At 49.6% G+C, this 18,511-nt stretch overlaps 1 protein-coding gene across 5 annotated transcripts in view; it reads left to right on the top strand.

Annotated features, from left to right (window-relative positions):
- CGNL1 (cingulin like 1) overlaps positions 1-11,353 on the top strand; it is a 159,843-nt gene extending 148,490 nt beyond the window's left edge. For 4 of the 5 annotated variants that reach the window (XM_058737605.1, XM_058737607.1, XM_058737602.1 and 1 more), the window contains 5 exons: positions 4,421-4,504; positions 5,186-5,310; positions 6,276-6,384; positions 6,693-6,856; positions 8,137-11,353. In XM_058737605.1, the coding sequence (XP_058593588.1) occupies positions 4,421-4,504; positions 5,186-5,310; positions 6,276-6,384; positions 6,693-6,856; positions 8,137-8,272 (618 nt within the window). In that variant the 3' untranslated portion in view covers positions 8,273-11,353. The remainder of the gene's footprint in view (positions 1-4,420; positions 4,505-5,185; positions 5,311-6,275; positions 6,385-6,692; positions 6,857-8,136) is intronic. The other variant, XM_058737604.1, reaches the window with a different exon arrangement.
- Positions 11,354-18,511: the final 7,158 nt, after the last annotated feature.

The raw sequence follows: 18,511 nt of genomic DNA, 5'->3' as shown, positions 1-18,511 counted from the left end.
AAGTTCCAGCCAGAATGCTCTCTCCTTGTGGGATTTGCCCTTCATTGAGAGACGGGGGTTTTCCCACATGTGCTAAGAGGGAGAAAAGGAGTGAATGATTTTTAGCCAGAAAGCCTGGGTTAGAATCCCAAAACTACTTCCGAAGTTCCTGAACCTCCCACCTGGAAAATGGGGTGATAACATCTGCCTCACAGAGTGCTAGGAGGATTGAAGGGCCCACACGTGCCCAGGACACTTGGAGTTGCCCCACCACGCCTGTCACCGGGGGCTTTTTGCTTCTTGGTATGTCCCTGCTCGGTCCTCAGGCCTGGAGCATAGCTGTAGCAGTCACCACCCACCCCCTAAAAGCAGATGCTGTAAACAGCTGCAGTGAGACCTCTGCCTCTGCTCTGCTGGCCTATTACTGTCTTTTGGTACTTTTTGGCCTTACATCTCACAGCAACTGTTAACCTGCAGTTCTTCCTTAATCCACACTTTGGGAAAATAATTTTCCGTTCCTCCCCTCCCTCACTCTCTTCCTCCCTTCCATGCCTCTTAGCTACAGGCACCTGCCTCCCCTAAGTCCTGCATTATGCTCTCTCAGAGACTCAGAGAACGGTCTCTCCTACTCCATGCTTCCCCCGGCACCGGGCCTACATCCTGTCCCTCCCCATACACGGTCAGTCTCCCTGTCCGGCTCCCTTCTCGTTACTGTCCAGCATCTAGAATTTTCCTCTCCTCCGTGATTCTCACCCTTGCCTGCTGATAGGTTTGGGGCCCCTCTGTGGCAGTCCTCTTTGGGGAACCTCACGTCCCCAGCCCTCCAGTTGTAGGTGACTCTTGTCGCCGCTGGAGTTCAAGGAGAGGTATTGACCCACCTCTTCATGCCCGGCACCTTCCCAGTTTTTGTGGTTGGGCTCCCCCCTCTGCTGAGCCTTCCAGAGTGGACTTCTTGTCCTGCTCAGGTGCTCTTTCCTGGGCTTCCTTATGCCTGACCTTCCTCAATCCTCACCCTTCTTGGCTTTGGGGACAGGGCCGTGCCCTGGTTTCTTCCCGGCCTCCCCTAATGGAGTTGGGGGAGCATGCTCCCCAGGGCACATTTCTGGGTCCTCGTCATACAGTTCACCTTGGGGGTCTCATCAGTCCCACAGCTTCAGCTGGTGTCACCCAGTCTCCGTACTTGTGTCCACAGCCTCTCCTGGGCTCCAGGGGCTGATGGGGCTATTAACAGGACCTACCTCCTCCAGGGCGGTGAGGACAAAATGAGACAGCACTGTAAAGATGCTCAAGATTTCCTTTAGTGAGTGCAGTCTCCATGCTTGCTCCTGTCACCTGTTCTGACAGGCCCTATGTGACTGCTCCCTGTCCCCCATCTCTTAACCTGCTTGTCCCTTGTCCCTGCGTGTGCAATTCCTCCAGCAGCCCGTCCTGTTTCCCACCTGCCACTCGACTCACCAGTGGCCCTGATTTGGCAAGCTCTATTCCCTCTCCTGCTCCCCTCAGACCTCTCAGGTAGGTTGCAACTGAGGGTCTCTTTCCCCGGTCCTGTGAGCTTGGGCTGTGACTTCTGCCATGTGCTGCACATACAGGACTGGTTCCTTTGTCCCCCACACGGCTATACTGAGGGCAGGTCCTGCGTTGGTCTTAAGCGTCCTGGGGCTGATGGTGTAGTGTATCCTGACCTATCCCATCATCCTAAGACCCGCTGTTCCCCAGCAGGCAAGTTGGTGTGTTCACAGACACACGCTCACTGGCACCTGACAGGGCAAGCCTTTTCCGGGGACACTCCTCAGAGTCCAGAGAGATGGGGTGACTCCTCTGTGGCAGGGATGGGGGCAGGGGCCTCTGGCTTCCTCAGGAGAGCCACAGAGGGTGGCAGAGCCACCAAAATGTGCTTTCACTGTACATTGCTTTTGGCCACCTCGAAGAGCCTTCACAGGCTGTTTTGTTCGAGTGCCTTGTTGTAGAGACGAGTCTGCCTCCCAAAGGTGAGGCGACTCAGGTCACACACAAGTGAACTTGGAGCCAGAAGAAGAGCCAGGCGGCACTGCTCGTCTGTGTAATTACTTCCCATCACAGCGACAGTTTAACCGCGTTCTCAGTGGAGTCCTGGCCTCTGCCCAGGGGCGTGAACGCGACGCTTCCGCCCGGGAGGCACGTTGCAGTCCCGTGGCCCGGCCGTGCTGACACCCTCCGTGCATGGTGTGGTGTGTGCAAAGGCCCTGCTCCGAGTGGGCTGTGAGCCCGCATTCATTAGCTGTGCACTTTGTGCTCTTGTGGCAGTTACAGGAATATTCCAGCACCTTTATAGCATGTGATTCTCAAGGGCTCTGGGGCCATGCAGGGAGGGAGCCAGGTCACGAGGCAGAATTCTCCACGCTCTGCCTGCTGACCCTTTGCATTGCTGGCATTTTCCCCTACTGCATACAAGGATGCCCTAAGGAGACTGCCTTCTCCCCTTGGGTTTTACAAGACAGCTGCATGCGAACCTTAGATCCATTCGAAGCCTTTTCTGCAGGTTGGTCCAGAGAGCCAGGGCAGGTGGAGTCGTGGGCTGTGAGTAGGTTTGATCTGGGTTCTAGTCCTGCTGTCTCCAGTCACATGTATAACTGCCCTGGGCATCAGTGTCCCCTGTTGTAAAATTCTGAACCCTGCCAGTCAGAAATGCAAAAATGTGAATGTTTTTTGTTTTGACTGCGCAGATACCCCCTCATCTGTGGGCAGAGTCCCAGCCTCCTCCATGTCCAGGCCCTGCCTATCGCCTGCCTTATTCCTCGGCACTCCCTGTCACCCACTCCAAGCCAGACATACCATATGCACAGTGCAGGGACCGTGGGAGAAGGGAGGAGATGCAAGTGTGGCCCAGCAGGGTCGTGTCTCCTGTTATTCCTGGGACCCCCGGGTCTTGCTTTCCAGGCAGATGGGGGGGGGGGGGGGAGGAGTGAGCTTTTCTTTTCCTCAGGTGCTTGTGCAGGTGATGAAAATCCCAGTGGAGGCCAGGCTGGTGAGATTGTTAGAGATGCTCCCCAGGTATCCAGGCACTCCCGTGCGTACACCTCTTACCCAGGCTGAACCCCCACCTTATAGGGGAGGGGGTGGGTTTTATTTCCCCTGTCAGTTCTCCTGGCCTCTTCAGGCTGCCCTCTGCTGGACAGTCCTGGGAACAGGGTCTGGGGCCTCTGCCTCTGGTGCTTGTTTCACTGCTGCCTAAAGCCCGCTGGGAATGGGAAACAGAGGCAGGCGATAGGACTTCTTTCTGGGTGCTGCTCAGCTAGCCTCATTTTCTCTTAATACAGAAGAAATCCTCGGTAGCATTTAGGCTTTGCCAGGTCACCTGGAGCTGCCCAGTATTCTTGCTGACTTTTGTTGGTGGCACATGAAGGGAGAAATCTAGCAGCATCTGAGGTATGCTAACTGTAGTAGAAGCCTTTTCTGAACTTTGAACTTGTAATGCAGCAGTCAGGAACTCAGATGAATACTACAGCCCCCCGTTACTAGTTCTGTAGATCTTGGTCAGGTTGGATCACTGACTCATCCCGGTTTGCTTGGACTCAGTTTTAGCATCGTAAGTCCTGTGTCCTGAGAACATCCTCGGTCCTGGGCGAGCTAGCTGGAGTGGTTGGTCTCCAGACAAATTCATGAGGTTCTCTAAGCCCCGGTGCCCCGAGCAGAGATAGTACTGCCTACTTCCTGGGGGTGTTGTGGGGACGTAACAGGCTAGTGCTTGTGGAGTGCTAAGCAGGTGTACCAGTTTTCTAGCGCTGCTATAACAAAATGCCCCCAATGGGGTGGCCTAGAACAACACAGATGTGTTATTTCACAGTCCTGGAGCCCAAAAGTCTGAAATCAAAGTGTCAGCAGAACCATACTCCCCTCGGGCCTGTGGAGACGCTCCATTGCTTCTTCCTAGCTTCTGGCAGTTTCCTGGCCCTTAGGCATTCCTTGACGATAGATGTCTCCCTCCAATCCTCTCTCTCCATGTGGCACTCTCCCTGTGTCTCTCTTCACATGGCCATCTTTTCCGGCTGCATATCTGTCCCTTTGTCCAGAGTTCCCCTTTTTATAAGGCCACTAGTCATGTGGATTAGGGTCCACCCTAATGACCTCATTTGAGCTTGGTTACCTCTGTAGAAACCCTATTTCCAAATAAGGTCGTATCTTAGATACAAGGAGTCTGTATCTTTTGGGGGGGGGGGCAGGGGGGACATAATTCAGTCCATAGCAGCAGGGTTTGCTATGACCATTACTGCCTTTTGTGTCATTATCTTTGCAATCATCACGAAACCAAGAGTATCTGCGAAAACAGCTCCTGCCCCCAAGAGGAGACGGCCTGATGAAGAGGAGCTGGCTTGGCAGTTAGGATTGGTACCCGGGAACCATTTGAGCCTGAAGGATCTAGAGACAGCCTGTCTCACTGCTGGCTTTGTTCTGCTTGGTGCAGATGGAGCAGATGAGGGGCGAGCTACTCCAGGAGAGAGCTGTCAAGCAGGATTTAGAGTGTGACAAGATTTCCCTGGAGAGACAGGTGAGGCTGGCTTTGGACTAGACCACCCCCCCCCCCCCACCCCCAACAGGGTCGTCTTTGCATGGCATCCAAAGAACTCTGGGACATAACCCGCCCGAGAGGTGGAGGTGTTCCCAAGGTCTTTTCCAGAGAGGTTTTCCCAATGATATTAAATCTGCTTGGAGGTTGAGCAGCTTGGGGAGGAGAAATTGCAGGTGGTGTCTTCTGGATCCTAAGAGGGCTAAATTTTAACGCAAAAGAAATGAAAAAGCCGTGAGTTGCCCAAAGCTTATTTGAATCATTTCTCTTACATGCCGTTGATGTAAATTCTTCACTGAATACTATGTATGTTATTGGTGGAGGAGCCTATTTTTCCTGCCTCCTCCACCCCCGATAGGTTTGACAGAAGAACAAGGCCATGCCTCTTGCCTGACATCTAGGAGTCCTAGGACAGCCAAAGATTTCACTTGGGCTCCTAAGGGCACGTGGTAGAACCTCTTCTCTTCTCTTGGCCTGCCAGGAGCTGAGTGCTCTTGTTTCCCTGGAGACGTTGCTGGCTTCCCTAGGTCCCCTGGGGCCATGCACCCTGTCACGGAAGGCAGCCTTATCACAGATGCCCACCAAATGCTGGCTCCACCCTATAAACCTGCACAGAGAGTGCAGTAGACACACACCCCTCACAGCACCCCCGTCTGATTCTAGAACAAGGACTTAAAGAGCCGGATTATCCACCTGGAAGGTTCCTACAGGTCCAGCAAAGAGGGGCTGGTGGTGCAGATGGAGGCCAGGATCGCTGAGCTGGAAGACCGTCTGGAGAACGAGGAGAGGTGAGCCCCACCAGGACCAGCTGCGGTGCAGAGGCCTGGCATGTAGTGGTGGTCACACTGCAGAGTGCTTTCCCATTTGTGTCTCTTGTCCTCATGAGCCTTCACGTGAGGAGGGTAGAGCAGGTACAATGGATGAGAAAACCGAGACCCGTCCCAGTGAGTGCTTGAGGAAGGTAACCAGGCTGAATATACATCAGCAGGACGACAGCACAGGCAGCCTACTCCTGAGTCCCCGGCTTCCCCGCCATGCGGCTGCCCCTCTCCCCACCCCTTACCAGACCACGCTGCCTCATAAGCTATTGAGGTTGAGCTGGTTTAGAGGCAGGAGGTTGACTCTGCCCTGGGGGCCAGAGGTATTGGAGCAGAGGGCAAGTGCCATCTCAGAGATTGGCGGGACCCCCACAGTGGGTGGGAGGCATTGGGATCAGAGGGCCACGCTCATTTCCAGCACATTCTCTGCAGCTAGCTCTAAGGTCACAGCCTGGGGGCCAGCACCAGGGTTGAGCTTTACTGGCCTCCGTTCTCACTGTTGGCCCCTCACCTTCCTGGAAGGGGTGAGGTGCGTGTGCATATGGCATGTGCACTATCGGTTTTTCAGTAGGACTTTGGGGCCGGGCTGGGGCAGCCTGAGACCCGTGATGCTCACACCCTGGCAGTCAGGGACCCTCTGCTGTAAAAGTAGAGTCTGGGACTGGAAGAACTCAGGGCAGCTCCAGTCCCAGCTCTGCCTGTTGCTGACTCTGTGGTTTTAGGCGGGTCACTCCCCTTCATAGGGCACCCTTTCCCTCACCTGTCCAGGAACAGCCCCTTCGTCCCCTACTGTCGTGTTCTCCCATCCTAACCATCACGTTGACCAGGCTGCCTGGCTGGAACTTCCCCTCCTCCGCAGACTGCCCTGGGCCTCCTGAGGGGCTGAGATGAGAGGGTCTCATTCTCTCCCCCGCCCCCAACCCCCACCTTTCCAGGGAGCGGGCCAGCCTCCAGCTCAGCAACCGACGGCTGGAGCGGAAGGTGAAGGAGCTGGTGATGCAGGTGGACGATGAGCACCTGTCCCTGACTGATCAGAAGGACCAGGTGAGGGACCCTCATTCCCAGATGGGATTTTACACCCCAGGTAGGAGGGCGATGGAGTTGTGGAGGCTGAGTCCCTTCTTCCTCTCGCCCCAGGCGCATCGTAGAGCAGTGTGGCCTTTGTAGCCTACTTGAGTAGGGGGTTCAGTAAGCCCTAGCCCCTGAGCTGAGACTGGTTGCTCCTTTTGCCATCTCTCGGTCTCTTGGGGAGATGGTGGCTGGATTGCTGGCCTGTCTGTGCTGGACTCTTCTCTTTCCCGGCTGGACTGGGCGACCAGCTAGCACCCAACCTGCCCTCTCTCCCAATGCAGCTGAGTTTGCGCTTGAAAGCAATGAAGCGACAGGTGGAGGAGGCTGAGGAGGAAATTGACAGACTAGAAAGTTCCAAAAAGAAGCTGCAGAGGGAGCTGGAGGAACAGATGGATGTCAACGAGCAGCTGCAGGGACAGCTCAATTCCATGAAGAAGGACCTAAGGTGGGTGAGCGTGGTGGCCCCGTGGGGACCGTGATTCCTCTGACATTTGAGGAGAACTTGGCGCTTTCAGGGCGTTCTCACTCCTAGTGTCTGAAGCCAGTTCCTTGTTGTCGCCTTGAGGGGTTATCCCATCCTAGAGAGTGGCTGCATCCACTTGGGTCACCCCATCTGTTCATTCGGGTCTCATATGTGTCATCCCCAAACCAGTCTCCTGATGTCAGCTGGGCACTTCATCCCTCTTAGCCATAAGGGGTAACCAAGGCTCAAAGCAGGACGCCCAGCTCATACCACCATGGAGAAGGCAGCTCTTAGGCCAGCACTTAGGACTCCTGCTTGTAGGGAGAAATAAGATAAGGTTTGGGCTCATATCCTCATGAAGACTAGACTGTCTCAGGAGAGAGCTGTTTCTAAAGCTCCCCTGCTGTGATAAGGGGACTGGGGTGCAGGGTGAGATTAGATTCATGTTCATCCATAGAGCTAAGCCTTTCTCAGAGGCTGACTATGCTGGCGGCGTAGGTGGTTTTCTTGTAAATGGACAGAAGACCCCAGCCCGTTAAGAATCCTGTAAACAGGGCCTTTCTATCAAGAACCTGGCCCCAGGGCTGACATTAGGGTGCACCATTTAAGGGGGCACCAAAAATCTCAGTAATCAAGATAGATAATTAATGCAATATTATAAAAAATAAATGCCAACAGCCCATGGTAAACAAGATACCAAAATTTAAGATGGGATCAACAACGGGGGCATCTGAGCTGCTCAGTCGGTTAAGCTTCCAACTTCGACTCATGTCATGATCTCATGGTCCGTGGGTTCGAGCCCCGTGTCGGGTTCTGTGCTGACAGCTCAGAGCCTGGAGCCTGCTTCGGATTCTGTGTCTCCCTCTCTCTCTATCCCTCCCCCACTTGTGCTCTGTCTCTCTCTCTCTCTCTAAATAAATAAATAAATAAGCAAACAAACAAACGTTAAAAAAAAATTAAAAAAAAAAGGGGGGGCGTGGATCAACAACAGCACCCTGACGAGACATATCGTAGTTTGAGGCAAAAGGAAAAATCAGTACTACCCAACTTGTCCCAGCCCTGCCCAGCCCTTCCTATCAACACCAGCCTGCCACGGGCAGTTTGCTCCCTGCTGCTGAAGGAACTGTCAGTTGCACACCAGCCCGTGGGCTTCTCTGCCAGCCAGTGGGGTGGACAGACAGGAACCCAAGACCCTTCCTTCATCCCCTGAACAGAGATGAATCGCAGCCCAGGGCCTGGAAACATGCCCCCTCTTCTTTCAGCAGACTTAAGAAGCTGCCGAGCAAGGTGCTGGACGACACGGACGATGATGACCTCAGCACGGACGGGGGGAGCCTCCACGAGGCGCCGCTGAGCTACACTTTCCCCAAGGACAGCACTGCCATCAGCCAGATCTGAGTCCCCTTCCAGGGCTGTGGAGGTGGCCCGTCATGCCTCGCGGAGACCCTCAGCCAGCCTCCTGCAGCGGGGACCTGCAGCTAGCTGCACACACGCAGCTGGGAGCGGGAGCGGCAGCGCCCACGCGGAACAGAGACCCGGCGTCCCCTGGTCACAGGACAGGCTGATTCCTCCACGTCGCGGTCCTCCCAGAGTCTCTAAGGGGTAGCACGCCTCTCCCAGCTCAGGCAGGTGGCTACTGCAGCTTAAATGTTGACTCCCGAGGCAGAGGAGCCACCACTCATTGCAGGGTTTGGAGAATATGATTTGGCAGGCGGAAGCCCGGGTTCTGCACCGCCATCTGCTGGCACCGTTTGCAGTGCTGCTCCTGCCCCTCCTCCCTCCCCCACCAAAGAAGAGGGTCCAAAGTGCTAGTTATTATCTAACAGCAATTGTGCAGGGGAGAGAGAGGATGTATAAACTGTACATATTTTAATCCAGATTCTCCTGGACTGCTTCTGTTGCCCTGTGGAATATTACAGAGGCTATGCAGGGTGGCTTGTTTGTAAACTCCACACTTCTAGCTTACTATTTTTTAAAACGTGGAGCTATTAGATTTTTATTAAGACCTAGATGAGAGAGAGGGTAGAATACAGACTACTTTGGACATGAGAGTTGGAAAAAAGGAATTGTCGTGGTGTTAAGGGACAATTAATTCTGAGAAGAGAAATTCAAGTGGTCCTAGTAAATAACTAATGGAGGGAGAGAAAGTCTGAGCATCACTTGTATCTGTGGCCCTGCTCACTTATTTTATCTAGAATTTTGTTGTCATTTCTGAACCCTGCTGAGACCAATTCCTGGTCACCAACTGCAATGTCTTTACCACAGTTGGGGTAGGGAGACTTTTAAGTAAGGCTTTTGGCAAGTGATGTAGTTTCTAGAGGGATGGGGTCTTACTGTCATTTCTTATTGGTTCTTTCCTCCCTCTGCCCACGTCAGGCCTCCAAGTAGCCTCCTCTGCCTAGGATTGCTTAATGGGGAGTAGGATGGTGTGGGGACAAGGCTCCTGGACAACCATGTGAGGAAGAAAAGGTGGTGTCCAGTAAGGTCACGGGGAAGGGGAGGAGAGGAGGTAAGCAGGCATGTATGGGTATGCAGAGAAAGGAAGAGAAGAAAGTTCTTGAAAGCTGGGGGGATGTGTAGACAAGGGGCAGATTGAGTAGGATTTCGAGTTTATGTCAGAAAAGCAAGGGAAAACATGAAAGCCAGAGAGGAGGTGTTTCTGTACAAACTGGAAGGCTCCTCCCAGCTTCCTGGGACAGAGGAACATTGGCCAGCACCAGGCATACTGTAATTGGGATTCACTGAGGTCTGTGGCGAGACCATGTTGCTGGGACAGCATTATAGGGAACGTGGAATCAGGAACATGCAGTATCCCAGTACTTCTTCCTGGCTTTTCTAGTGTCACCTCCCACTTTGATTGTTCCCAGGTATGGCCAGAGGCCAAATCCAGTCACAGTTGGGCCCCTATAGGTGAGGGCCAGAGTGTAGAACCAACAGCTCAGGAGGGCCACGCCAGGGAGAGAACACTGTAAGATGTGTGTGTATGCGCGCGCACACACACACACACACACACACACACACACACACAATGGGGCAGAGAGAATAGTGTTCAGTTGCTTTGACAGTGTCCCCAGGCATTCTAATAGATGGGAAGCCTGTGGACCAGAGAACTCTATGACAGTTACCAAGAGGAGCAGGGTGTTTCAATGTGCTACCTACCTGAGGTCACAGAGCCCACTGAGCGGGATTCAGAGTAATCAGTTGGGTTTAAGGGCAGGTGTCACCATCCCCTACCCCAGGATCCCCCTCACCCCCCGGTTGAGTCAAACCCTCTTCCACCTCTGCTGGCTTGGAGTGGTTCTTGCCTCTAATTACTTATTTGAGGTGTGGAGAGATTCTTCCCTTTAGCTATTCATTCATTTAGCAAATATTTATTGGGCATCCATCATGTGTCAGGCACAGTCCTTGGCCCTGGGAATATAGCAGCGAATAAAGCAGACCAAAATCCCCTCCTGGAGTGCAGTTAGGGGAAAGAGGGTGATGACAACAGTCATACAAATGAACACAGAGGCTGAGCCCCTCCCTACCTAGCCCTGGAGCTCCTCTGTGCTCTTGGGGACACAACAAGCCTGGTTCACTGGAATTCCCTTCGACCCTCAGTATATTCTTGGTTTCCCTGCTTCTTCCACCATCCTTAGAATTTGCCAAGAAGTCTGCCTAAAAATGCCTCAGCTCACTCATACTGCAGGTGGAAGATGAGAAAGGCCAGAGATGCAAGAACTTTGAGGGTGAGTGTCCATCTTGGTTTGTGAGAAAGTCACTGTCTCTCTTTCTTGCCAGTTCCTTGTGGTAGCCATGAGTCTGGCTGCAAGAAGCAAAGGTGCCCATGAAAAGAGAACAGAGGTCACCATTCAAAAGGGTTGAATCCTTACTGGAAAAGATGGGCCGCTGTAGATGTTAACAAACACATCACCCTACATAAGAATGGCTCTAGCAGTGAAGCATGTGGTGTAGCGGGCTGGGAACAACATTGGACTGGGACTTGAGAAGCGTTTTCAAGTCCTCGCTCTTCTTGCCCTGGTGACCTTGACAGGGGTGACCTTGATGGGGCCTGTGCTCCAGAGGTTGCCTGGAATAAATGAGGACCATGGTGCAAGGTCCTTTCCAGCTCTGACATGCTATCATTTGATTTTATTATATATTCATTTTTTTCTGTTTGTTGCTTTAAGAACTAACCCTATTCAAGAATATTTTCTTTAGCTAGCTTAAAAAGAAAAAAAATATTTTATTTAATAAACAAATACGTGGCCAAATGCAATGCCGAGGAGACAATCATCGTATATCTTTATAATTTTTTTTCCTGCTTCAGAGTGTCATTTGACAAAGGCAAGAGGCTTATTCTGTTGGGCTACAGCTTTTGGGTATGTCTGATTGCTTTGGTTTGTCATGGGGAAGAGACGTTCAGGCACATCTACCTCTATGTGCGTGAACTGGATAAAGTAATGTTGCCTTTCAATAAATGGTGTCACCCAGCAGGAATCTTGACTCTCCCATTATTTTGACTCCCTTGTTTGCTCCAGAGCTTGGCTCTTTGTCCACCAAGAAACAGCAAGGTGAATGGCTGGAAACTGCTCGAGGAGGTGGAACTTGTCATGCCTGGGACCCGTTTCTGAAATAGAAGGGTGGGTGTGGGTCAGTGATAAACACTGAGAGAATTAATATGCCTGCTGCTGGTGATGTGCTGAGAAATCCAAACTGCCCACTTGCAGAACAAGGCAAAATGGGAAGTGTGTTAGTAACTGAGAATAAACAGATACTCCCTGTTTATTCCTTGTACCTAAACTAAAATGGGTTCTCCAACAATCAGCATTTACACATGATCTCTCTTGATCGACAACAGGCTGACTGCAGGTACCAGGGTCCCCATTTTACAGGAAAGAATTACTTCTCCATGGAAGGGACCTATATTGCTCATTCTTTGTCCTTACGTACATCCTCTGTCCTGTTGCCTGAAGGCTGCCTCCTCCATGACCTATGGCCACCCTGTTCGGGGTCAGCCCATAGGAGCAGGTGGGGGTTGGGTATTTCCCTGTTGTCACTCCATGCTTCGTGTAACATTTTGGGCTGTGGCTCCTATGGAGACTCGTGACTCCAGCACCCACAGGACTTGGGTGACCATACCTCCCCTTTGTGCCTCTGGTCCTAAAGCTGGTCCTGGTTTCCTATTGCTATTCCTCTGGGTCCTTTGGCAGCCCTGGTGGGTTCCTGCAACATTGCCTACCCCCCTCCCCCACCTCAGTGCAGCTCTCCAGTGCAGCTTTTTACTGAATTCTTTGGTTCACTGCAGGTGGGTGCTGTTGCCTGTACAGAGCTGTGCCCACTGCCCTGTCAATTCCCCCAACAGTGTAAATAATCCTGCCCATCCAGCTATTCTGCAGCCCCTGACTCCTCTTATTCTGACTTAATGGAGCATCTCAGATATTAAATGAGATTCTCTAATTTTAATTAGTCCTCAAAGGCTTTGCATAAATTCTGTTTGCCTTTTTTTTTTTTTTTTTTTTTTTTAAAGTATGCTTCATGCTGAGCACAGAGCCCAACGCAGGGCTTGAACTCATGCCCCCGTGAGAACAAGACCTGAGCTGAGATCAAGAGTCAGATGCTTAACCCACTGAGCCACCCAGGTGCCCCTGTGTTTTTCTTTAAGGTCAGGTTTGTTGAGGTATCTGTTTATCATTTGTAGTAAAAGGTGCTCTTGTTAGTGTTACCTGCTTTTGAAACTGGATTTAGGCTCTTTCCTTGGACCCCCTGCCAGGGTCTCTTGGTGGGGACAGGAGACCCAAGGTGAGCCCAGAGCCAAAGGGAAAAGTCCTTCCAGGCCTGAGGCACCCTCCTCCACATTCTTGGCATTTCTTCTTTGAACTTGATAGCAGCAGTGATCCCGTCTTTGTTAGTAGACAGTCATTAGCCAGAAAGGTTTTTTTAAAATTTTTTTAATTTTTGTTTATTTTCAAGAGAGCACGAGTGGGGGAAGGGCAGAGAGAGAGAGGGAGACACAGGATCTGAAGCAGGCTGTCAGCACAGAACCCAGTGTGGGGCTTGAACTCACAAACTGTGAGATCATGACCTGAGCCGAAGTCGGACACTTAACGGACTGAGCCACCCAGGCACCCCAAGCCAAGAAGTTTTCTATTCGAAATTTTCACACGATGGGGGAAGTGACTCGACAGCAAGTTCCTGTTAGGGGCTAGATAGCCCCGAGGCAGAAGTCCCAGGCTTTGCAGAGGGATCAGCAATGCCTTGACCCTATTCTCACACCTGTCGAATACCCGGTCCTGAAAATCATCGTGGGCATTCATGCATGTCTTCCTCCACAGGGCGAGTTTGAGTGTGTACCCCATGCCAGGCTTAACAGGGCTGGAAAAAATGTGCCAGTGCAGTTCCCAAAGGCATTCAACAACAATATCTACCCTGCGGGGGGAAGTTTGCAAGTTTCCTACTGTGCAGAATCCGGCTTGCCTTTACAACAGATTGTCAACAACTCCTTGGGGATGGGGAGCATGATTCCAGAGGTTTCCTGAGTAAGCAGGATTAAACAATTTTAAGAGCAAGGCAGAAACCTCGCGAGGTAAGGAATCTGAGGCTCAGAGAAGCCTCAGATGTTTGGCTATAGCTCACATGTGGAGCCAGTAGCCAGCCTGTAAGCAGAAGCTGCCACCCTGGGCCAGGTGCTGCAGCAAATACAAGGTTTAAGCCACAGTCAGGCACCTTCAGGAGCTTACAGAATAATAATAAAATGGTGATGATTAAGCTAAATGAAAATTATAATTATTCAGTCCTTCATACGTTTATGACGTACCAAATTTGTGTATTTTTCCCATGTCTAGTTGCTGGCCTTCCCAAGGGCATGTGGGTGGAGGTGGAGTGCCACGAGTGGAGTCTGGGTCTCGTTCTGGGGCTCCCACTCTACCCCCAGGAATCTCTGCTGCCCCTCACCCACACTCACCACCCCAGGGGACAGAGGTCTTTCATGTGATCCTGTGTTAGGGACCCCTCAGGCCCCTGGATCTTTCCTTTTTCGGATACTCCCTCAGTTGTTGGTTTCTAGGCAGCTCAACCATTGGTGGCCTGCCCCCACTCTCAGCACGGCAGTCCTTTGGAGCCACAGACCTCATGGATGAGGTGAGTCACAGATTTTTAGCTGCTCATCTGACTTCCTGTCTCTGGTGCCACTTGCTGTTGGGCTGCCGATCTCTTATTTTACCCTCAGTGGCCTCTTGGTGCTTTGCTAACCTGACCTCTCCGGGCCCAGTCTGGGGTGGGATGGCTGCTCTAGGTGGTCACTGGGCCTCCCCACATTCTCACTGCATGAAAGGTGGTCTTTCAGGAATGTCAGCAAGTCCTGGAATTTGGTTGGTTCTCAGCGAACACTTATCTTCCCAGCCCCCAGATTGCTCTCTGGGGAGATCCTTCTAGAGCAGTATGTAACAATAACCTCCATTGTGTAGTATCCTTTCCTATTAGTCTTACATTCAAAACTGCACTTGCAGCCTGAAATCAGCAGATTGTTCTCAACAGAACACTATCCACTGAGGTCACTAATAAAACCCCTCACCTCAGAGTAGCTCATTGAAGAACATCAGGTGGGTGGGCTGGAATCTGAAAACCCTGGGCTGCATAGCAGTGGGCTGCCTTCCTGGAGGTGATGGCATAGTCTCTGCTAGGCTGGGAGGGGTGGTCCCAGGGGGAAAGCGCTCTGGATCCTGGATCCCTGCAAGTGAGCAGAGGCCAAAGCATGTCTAGGGAAGGGGGAAGTCTGAGCAGAGCCAACTTCAGGACTTGGAGCCGTGTGCAGAAGCTAATCACTAAGGAAAGAGGTCCCACCGCCCCAGCTGTCTCCAGGACTGGGAGGGCTCTGGCTGTGGAAGCCAGACGCCTGGTCACCTTAATCGGGTGTATGAGCTGGGCATGGGGGTTGTGTGTGCTGGTCAAGGAAGCCGATAGACCTGCCTCCCCAGCCACACAACAGACAGAGGGTGCCCCTTCAGGATGCCACACAGGGAGTCTACAAATCTAGTCAGTTTTGCCCTGTGGATGATTCTTTCTTGGTTTTTTATTTTGTTTAAACTCCATTATAGTTAAGAGAGCCTGGCTGGCTCAGTCGGAAGAGCAGGTGACTCTTGATCTCAGGGTCATGAATTTGAGCCCCACTTTAGGTATAGAGATTACTTAAATAAATCCATGAACTTAAAAAGATAATAATTCTCATGGAGAAAAATAATAGCATAGATTCCAGTATAGTTAACATACAGTGTTATGTTAGTATCAGTGTATAGATTCAGCGATTCTATACGTGGCTCACTGCTCATCATAAGTGTACTCTTACTTCCCATCACTTATTTCACCCATTATTCCATCCCCCTCCCCTCTGGTAACCATCACTTTGTTCTCTACAGTTAAGAGCCTGTTTTTTTGGTCTCTTTTTCTCTTTGTTCATTTCTTTTGTTTCTTAAATTCTACATGTTAGTTAAATCATAGTATTTGTCTTACTTTGACTTATTTTGTTTAGTATTACGATCTCTAGATTCATTCTTGTTCTTGCAAATGGCAAGAATTCATTCCTTTTTATGGCTAATATTCTATATATGTATATCTCACATCTTTATCCATTCATCTACTGATAGACACTTGAGCTGCTTCCATAATCTGGCTATTGTAAACAATGCTGCAATAAACGTAGGGGTGCATGTATCTTTTTAAATTGGCATTATCGTATCTTTCGAGTAAATCTCCAGTAGTGGAATTCCTGGATCATAGGGTAGTTCTGTTTTTAATTTTTCGACGAACCTCCATACTGTCTTCTGCAATGCCTGCGCCAATTTGCGTTCCCACCAATAGTTCATGAGGGTTCCTTTTTCTTCACATCCTTGTCAACACTTGTTGTTTCTTGTGTTTCTTGTTTTAGCCATTCTCACAGGTGTGAGATGAGCTCTCATTGTGGTTTTGATTTGCATTTCCCTGATGATGAGTGATGTTGAGCATCTTTTCATGGATCTGTTGGCCATCTGTATGTCTTCTCTGGAGAAATGTCTGTTCATGTCTTGTGCCCATTTTTAAGTTAGATTATCTGGGGGTATTTTGGTATTGAATTGTGTAAGTTCTTTATATATTTTGAATACTAACCCTTTATTGGATATGTCATTTACACATATCTTCTCCCATTCAGTAGATTGTCTTCTAATTTTGTTGATTGTTTCCTTAGCTGTGCAGGAGCTTTTTATTTTGATCTAGTCTCAATAGTTTATTTTTTCTTTTGTTTCTCTTGTCTTAGGAAACATATCTAGAAAAATGTTTCTATGGCCAATGTCAGAGAAGTTATTGCCTGTTCTCTCTTCTAGGATTTGTATGGCTTCAGACCTCATATTTAGGCCTTAATCCGTTTTAAGTTTATTTCGTGTATGGTGAAAGAAAGGGGTCCAGTTTCATTCTTTTGCATGTTGCTGTCCAGTTTTCCCAACACCATGTGTTGAAGAGACTTTCCCATTGCATATTGTTGCCTCCTTTGTCAAAGTTTAATTGACCATATATAACCATGGATTTATTTCTGGGCTCTTTATTCTTTTCTATTGATTTATGTGTCTTTTTTTTTTTTTTTTTTTGTGGTGCCAGAACCATGCTGTTTTGATTACTAAAGCTTTGGACTATAACTTGAAATCTGTAATTGTTATACTGCAAGTTTTGTTTTTCAAGATTGCTTTGGCTATTCTGGCTCTTTTGTGTTTCCATGCAAATTTTAGGACTGTTTGTTCTAGTTCTGTGAAAAATGCTCTTGATATTTTGATAGGAATTGAGTTAAATCAGTAGATTGCTTTGGGGAGTATGGACATTTTAATATTTGTTTCTTTCAATCCTTGAGTATAGAATATCTTTACATTCATTTCTCTTCAATTTTTTTCATCTGTGTTTTATAGTTTCTAGAGTACAAGTCTTTCACCTTGGTTAAGTTTGTTTCTAGATATTGTTTTTGTTTCAATTTTAATGGAACTGTTTTCTTAATTTCTTTTTCTGCTACTTCATTATTAGCGCATAGAAATGCAACAGATTTCTGTATGTTGATTTTGTATTCTGCAACCTTACTGAATTAATTTATCAGTTCTAGTAGGTTTTTGCTGGAGTCTTCTGGGTTTTCTGTATACAGTATCATGTCATCTGCAAGTAGTGAAAGTTTTATTTCTTCCTTACCAACTTGGGTGCCTGTCATTTCTTTTTCTTGTCTGATTGTTGTGGCTAGGACTTCCAGTACTATGTTGAGTAAAAGTGATGAGTGTACATCCTTGTCTTATTCCTGACCACAGAGGAAAAGCACTTAGTTTTTCCCCATTTAGGTTGATATTGGCTGTGGGTTTTTCATAGATGGCCTTTATTATGTTGAAGTATGTTCCCTCTAAACATACTTTATTAAGGGTTTTTTTTTTTTATCATGAATGGATGTTATACTTTGTCACATGCTTTTCTGCATCTATGGAAATGATCATATGTTTTTTATCATTTCTTTTGTTGATATGATGTATCATATTGATTTGAGAGTATTGGACCAGTCTTGCATCCCCAGAATAAACCCCACTTGACTGTGGTGAATGATACTTTTTAATGTATAGGAAAGATTCTTTGTTAACATCTAAAATCCCTTGACAGAGTGGAATCTGCAGTTGGGCAAACACCCATGGGCCAGGAATCTTTGCACTTTATCTTATTTAATGTGTGCCCTGTGAAGTGGGTAGTGTTACCCCTTTCACATGTTAGGGAACGTGTACAGAAAGAGATAACTTGTCCAAAGTCACCAGCTAGTAAATGGAGCTGGGCTGAAGTCTCTGGTCTGCTGCTCTTACCAACCTAGAGCTTCCCTGTAACTTGACCATTCTCCCTTGCTACCTCTCCAAAATAGTCACCCTTGACCCCTAGCTGAGGCCATTAGCCACAAAGTCTGGATGGTTTGTCTGAGGTCACAGTGCCCCAACCTCTGGACTGTAAGTCTGCACTTGGAGCATGAGGCCTGCCTCCTCCTTTATGTACGCCCCCATCCTGCCAGCTGCAGGCTGCCAGCCTGGCTAACCTCTGGGTCCTCTGTTCCTTCCAGGACAGACTTTGTTTTCCAGGAAAGGGCTTGGAAGTTAAGATAAACCAGGTGTCTCCGGTTAAATGCCCTCCAGCCTTTGAAAGGGCAGGACTGATAAGCCTGCTGTGCAGCTCCTAGGTTTGCTCAGTTCCATGGCTGGGGCTGGGGCTGGGGCTGGAGCCTCGTTGCCTTTCATCAGGTGCCAGTGGTTCCCAGCAGTTCCCAGCCTATCAGTGGGCACGAGTTCGGGGCTCTTTGGAGATAGGCACCTGCAAAGCTAGACAAGGGAAACTGGATCTGCCACAGGTAACAAGAACCCTTGTGCTCCTGGCTCCTCTAGGAGTCAGTCCATGTCACTGTCCAGGATGTCCAGCTTCTCTTGGCATTTAGATAATAAAGGATCAGAAAACAGAACTGGCTTCCACTCAACCTGCCTGCAGCCTCCTCCTTTGAGCAGCTACAGTCCAGAGCTCTGACTCTCCCAAGCAACGTTCGTGCCTGATCCATACATGGTGTCCTCAACCAGCTTCATTTTCTGAAATGAATGACTGACCCCACAGCCTCCTCCCCTTCATGACAATTTT

The sequence above is a fragment of the Neofelis nebulosa genome, chromosome 7 (assembly GCF_028018385.1).
Source record: "Neofelis nebulosa isolate mNeoNeb1 chromosome 7, mNeoNeb1.pri, whole genome shotgun sequence".
NCBI classification, from domain to species: Eukaryota; Metazoa; Chordata; class Mammalia; order Carnivora; family Felidae; genus Neofelis; species Neofelis nebulosa.
The sequence above is the reverse complement of the archived record's forward strand: the minus strand, read 5'-3'. Positions and strand labels throughout refer to the sequence as shown.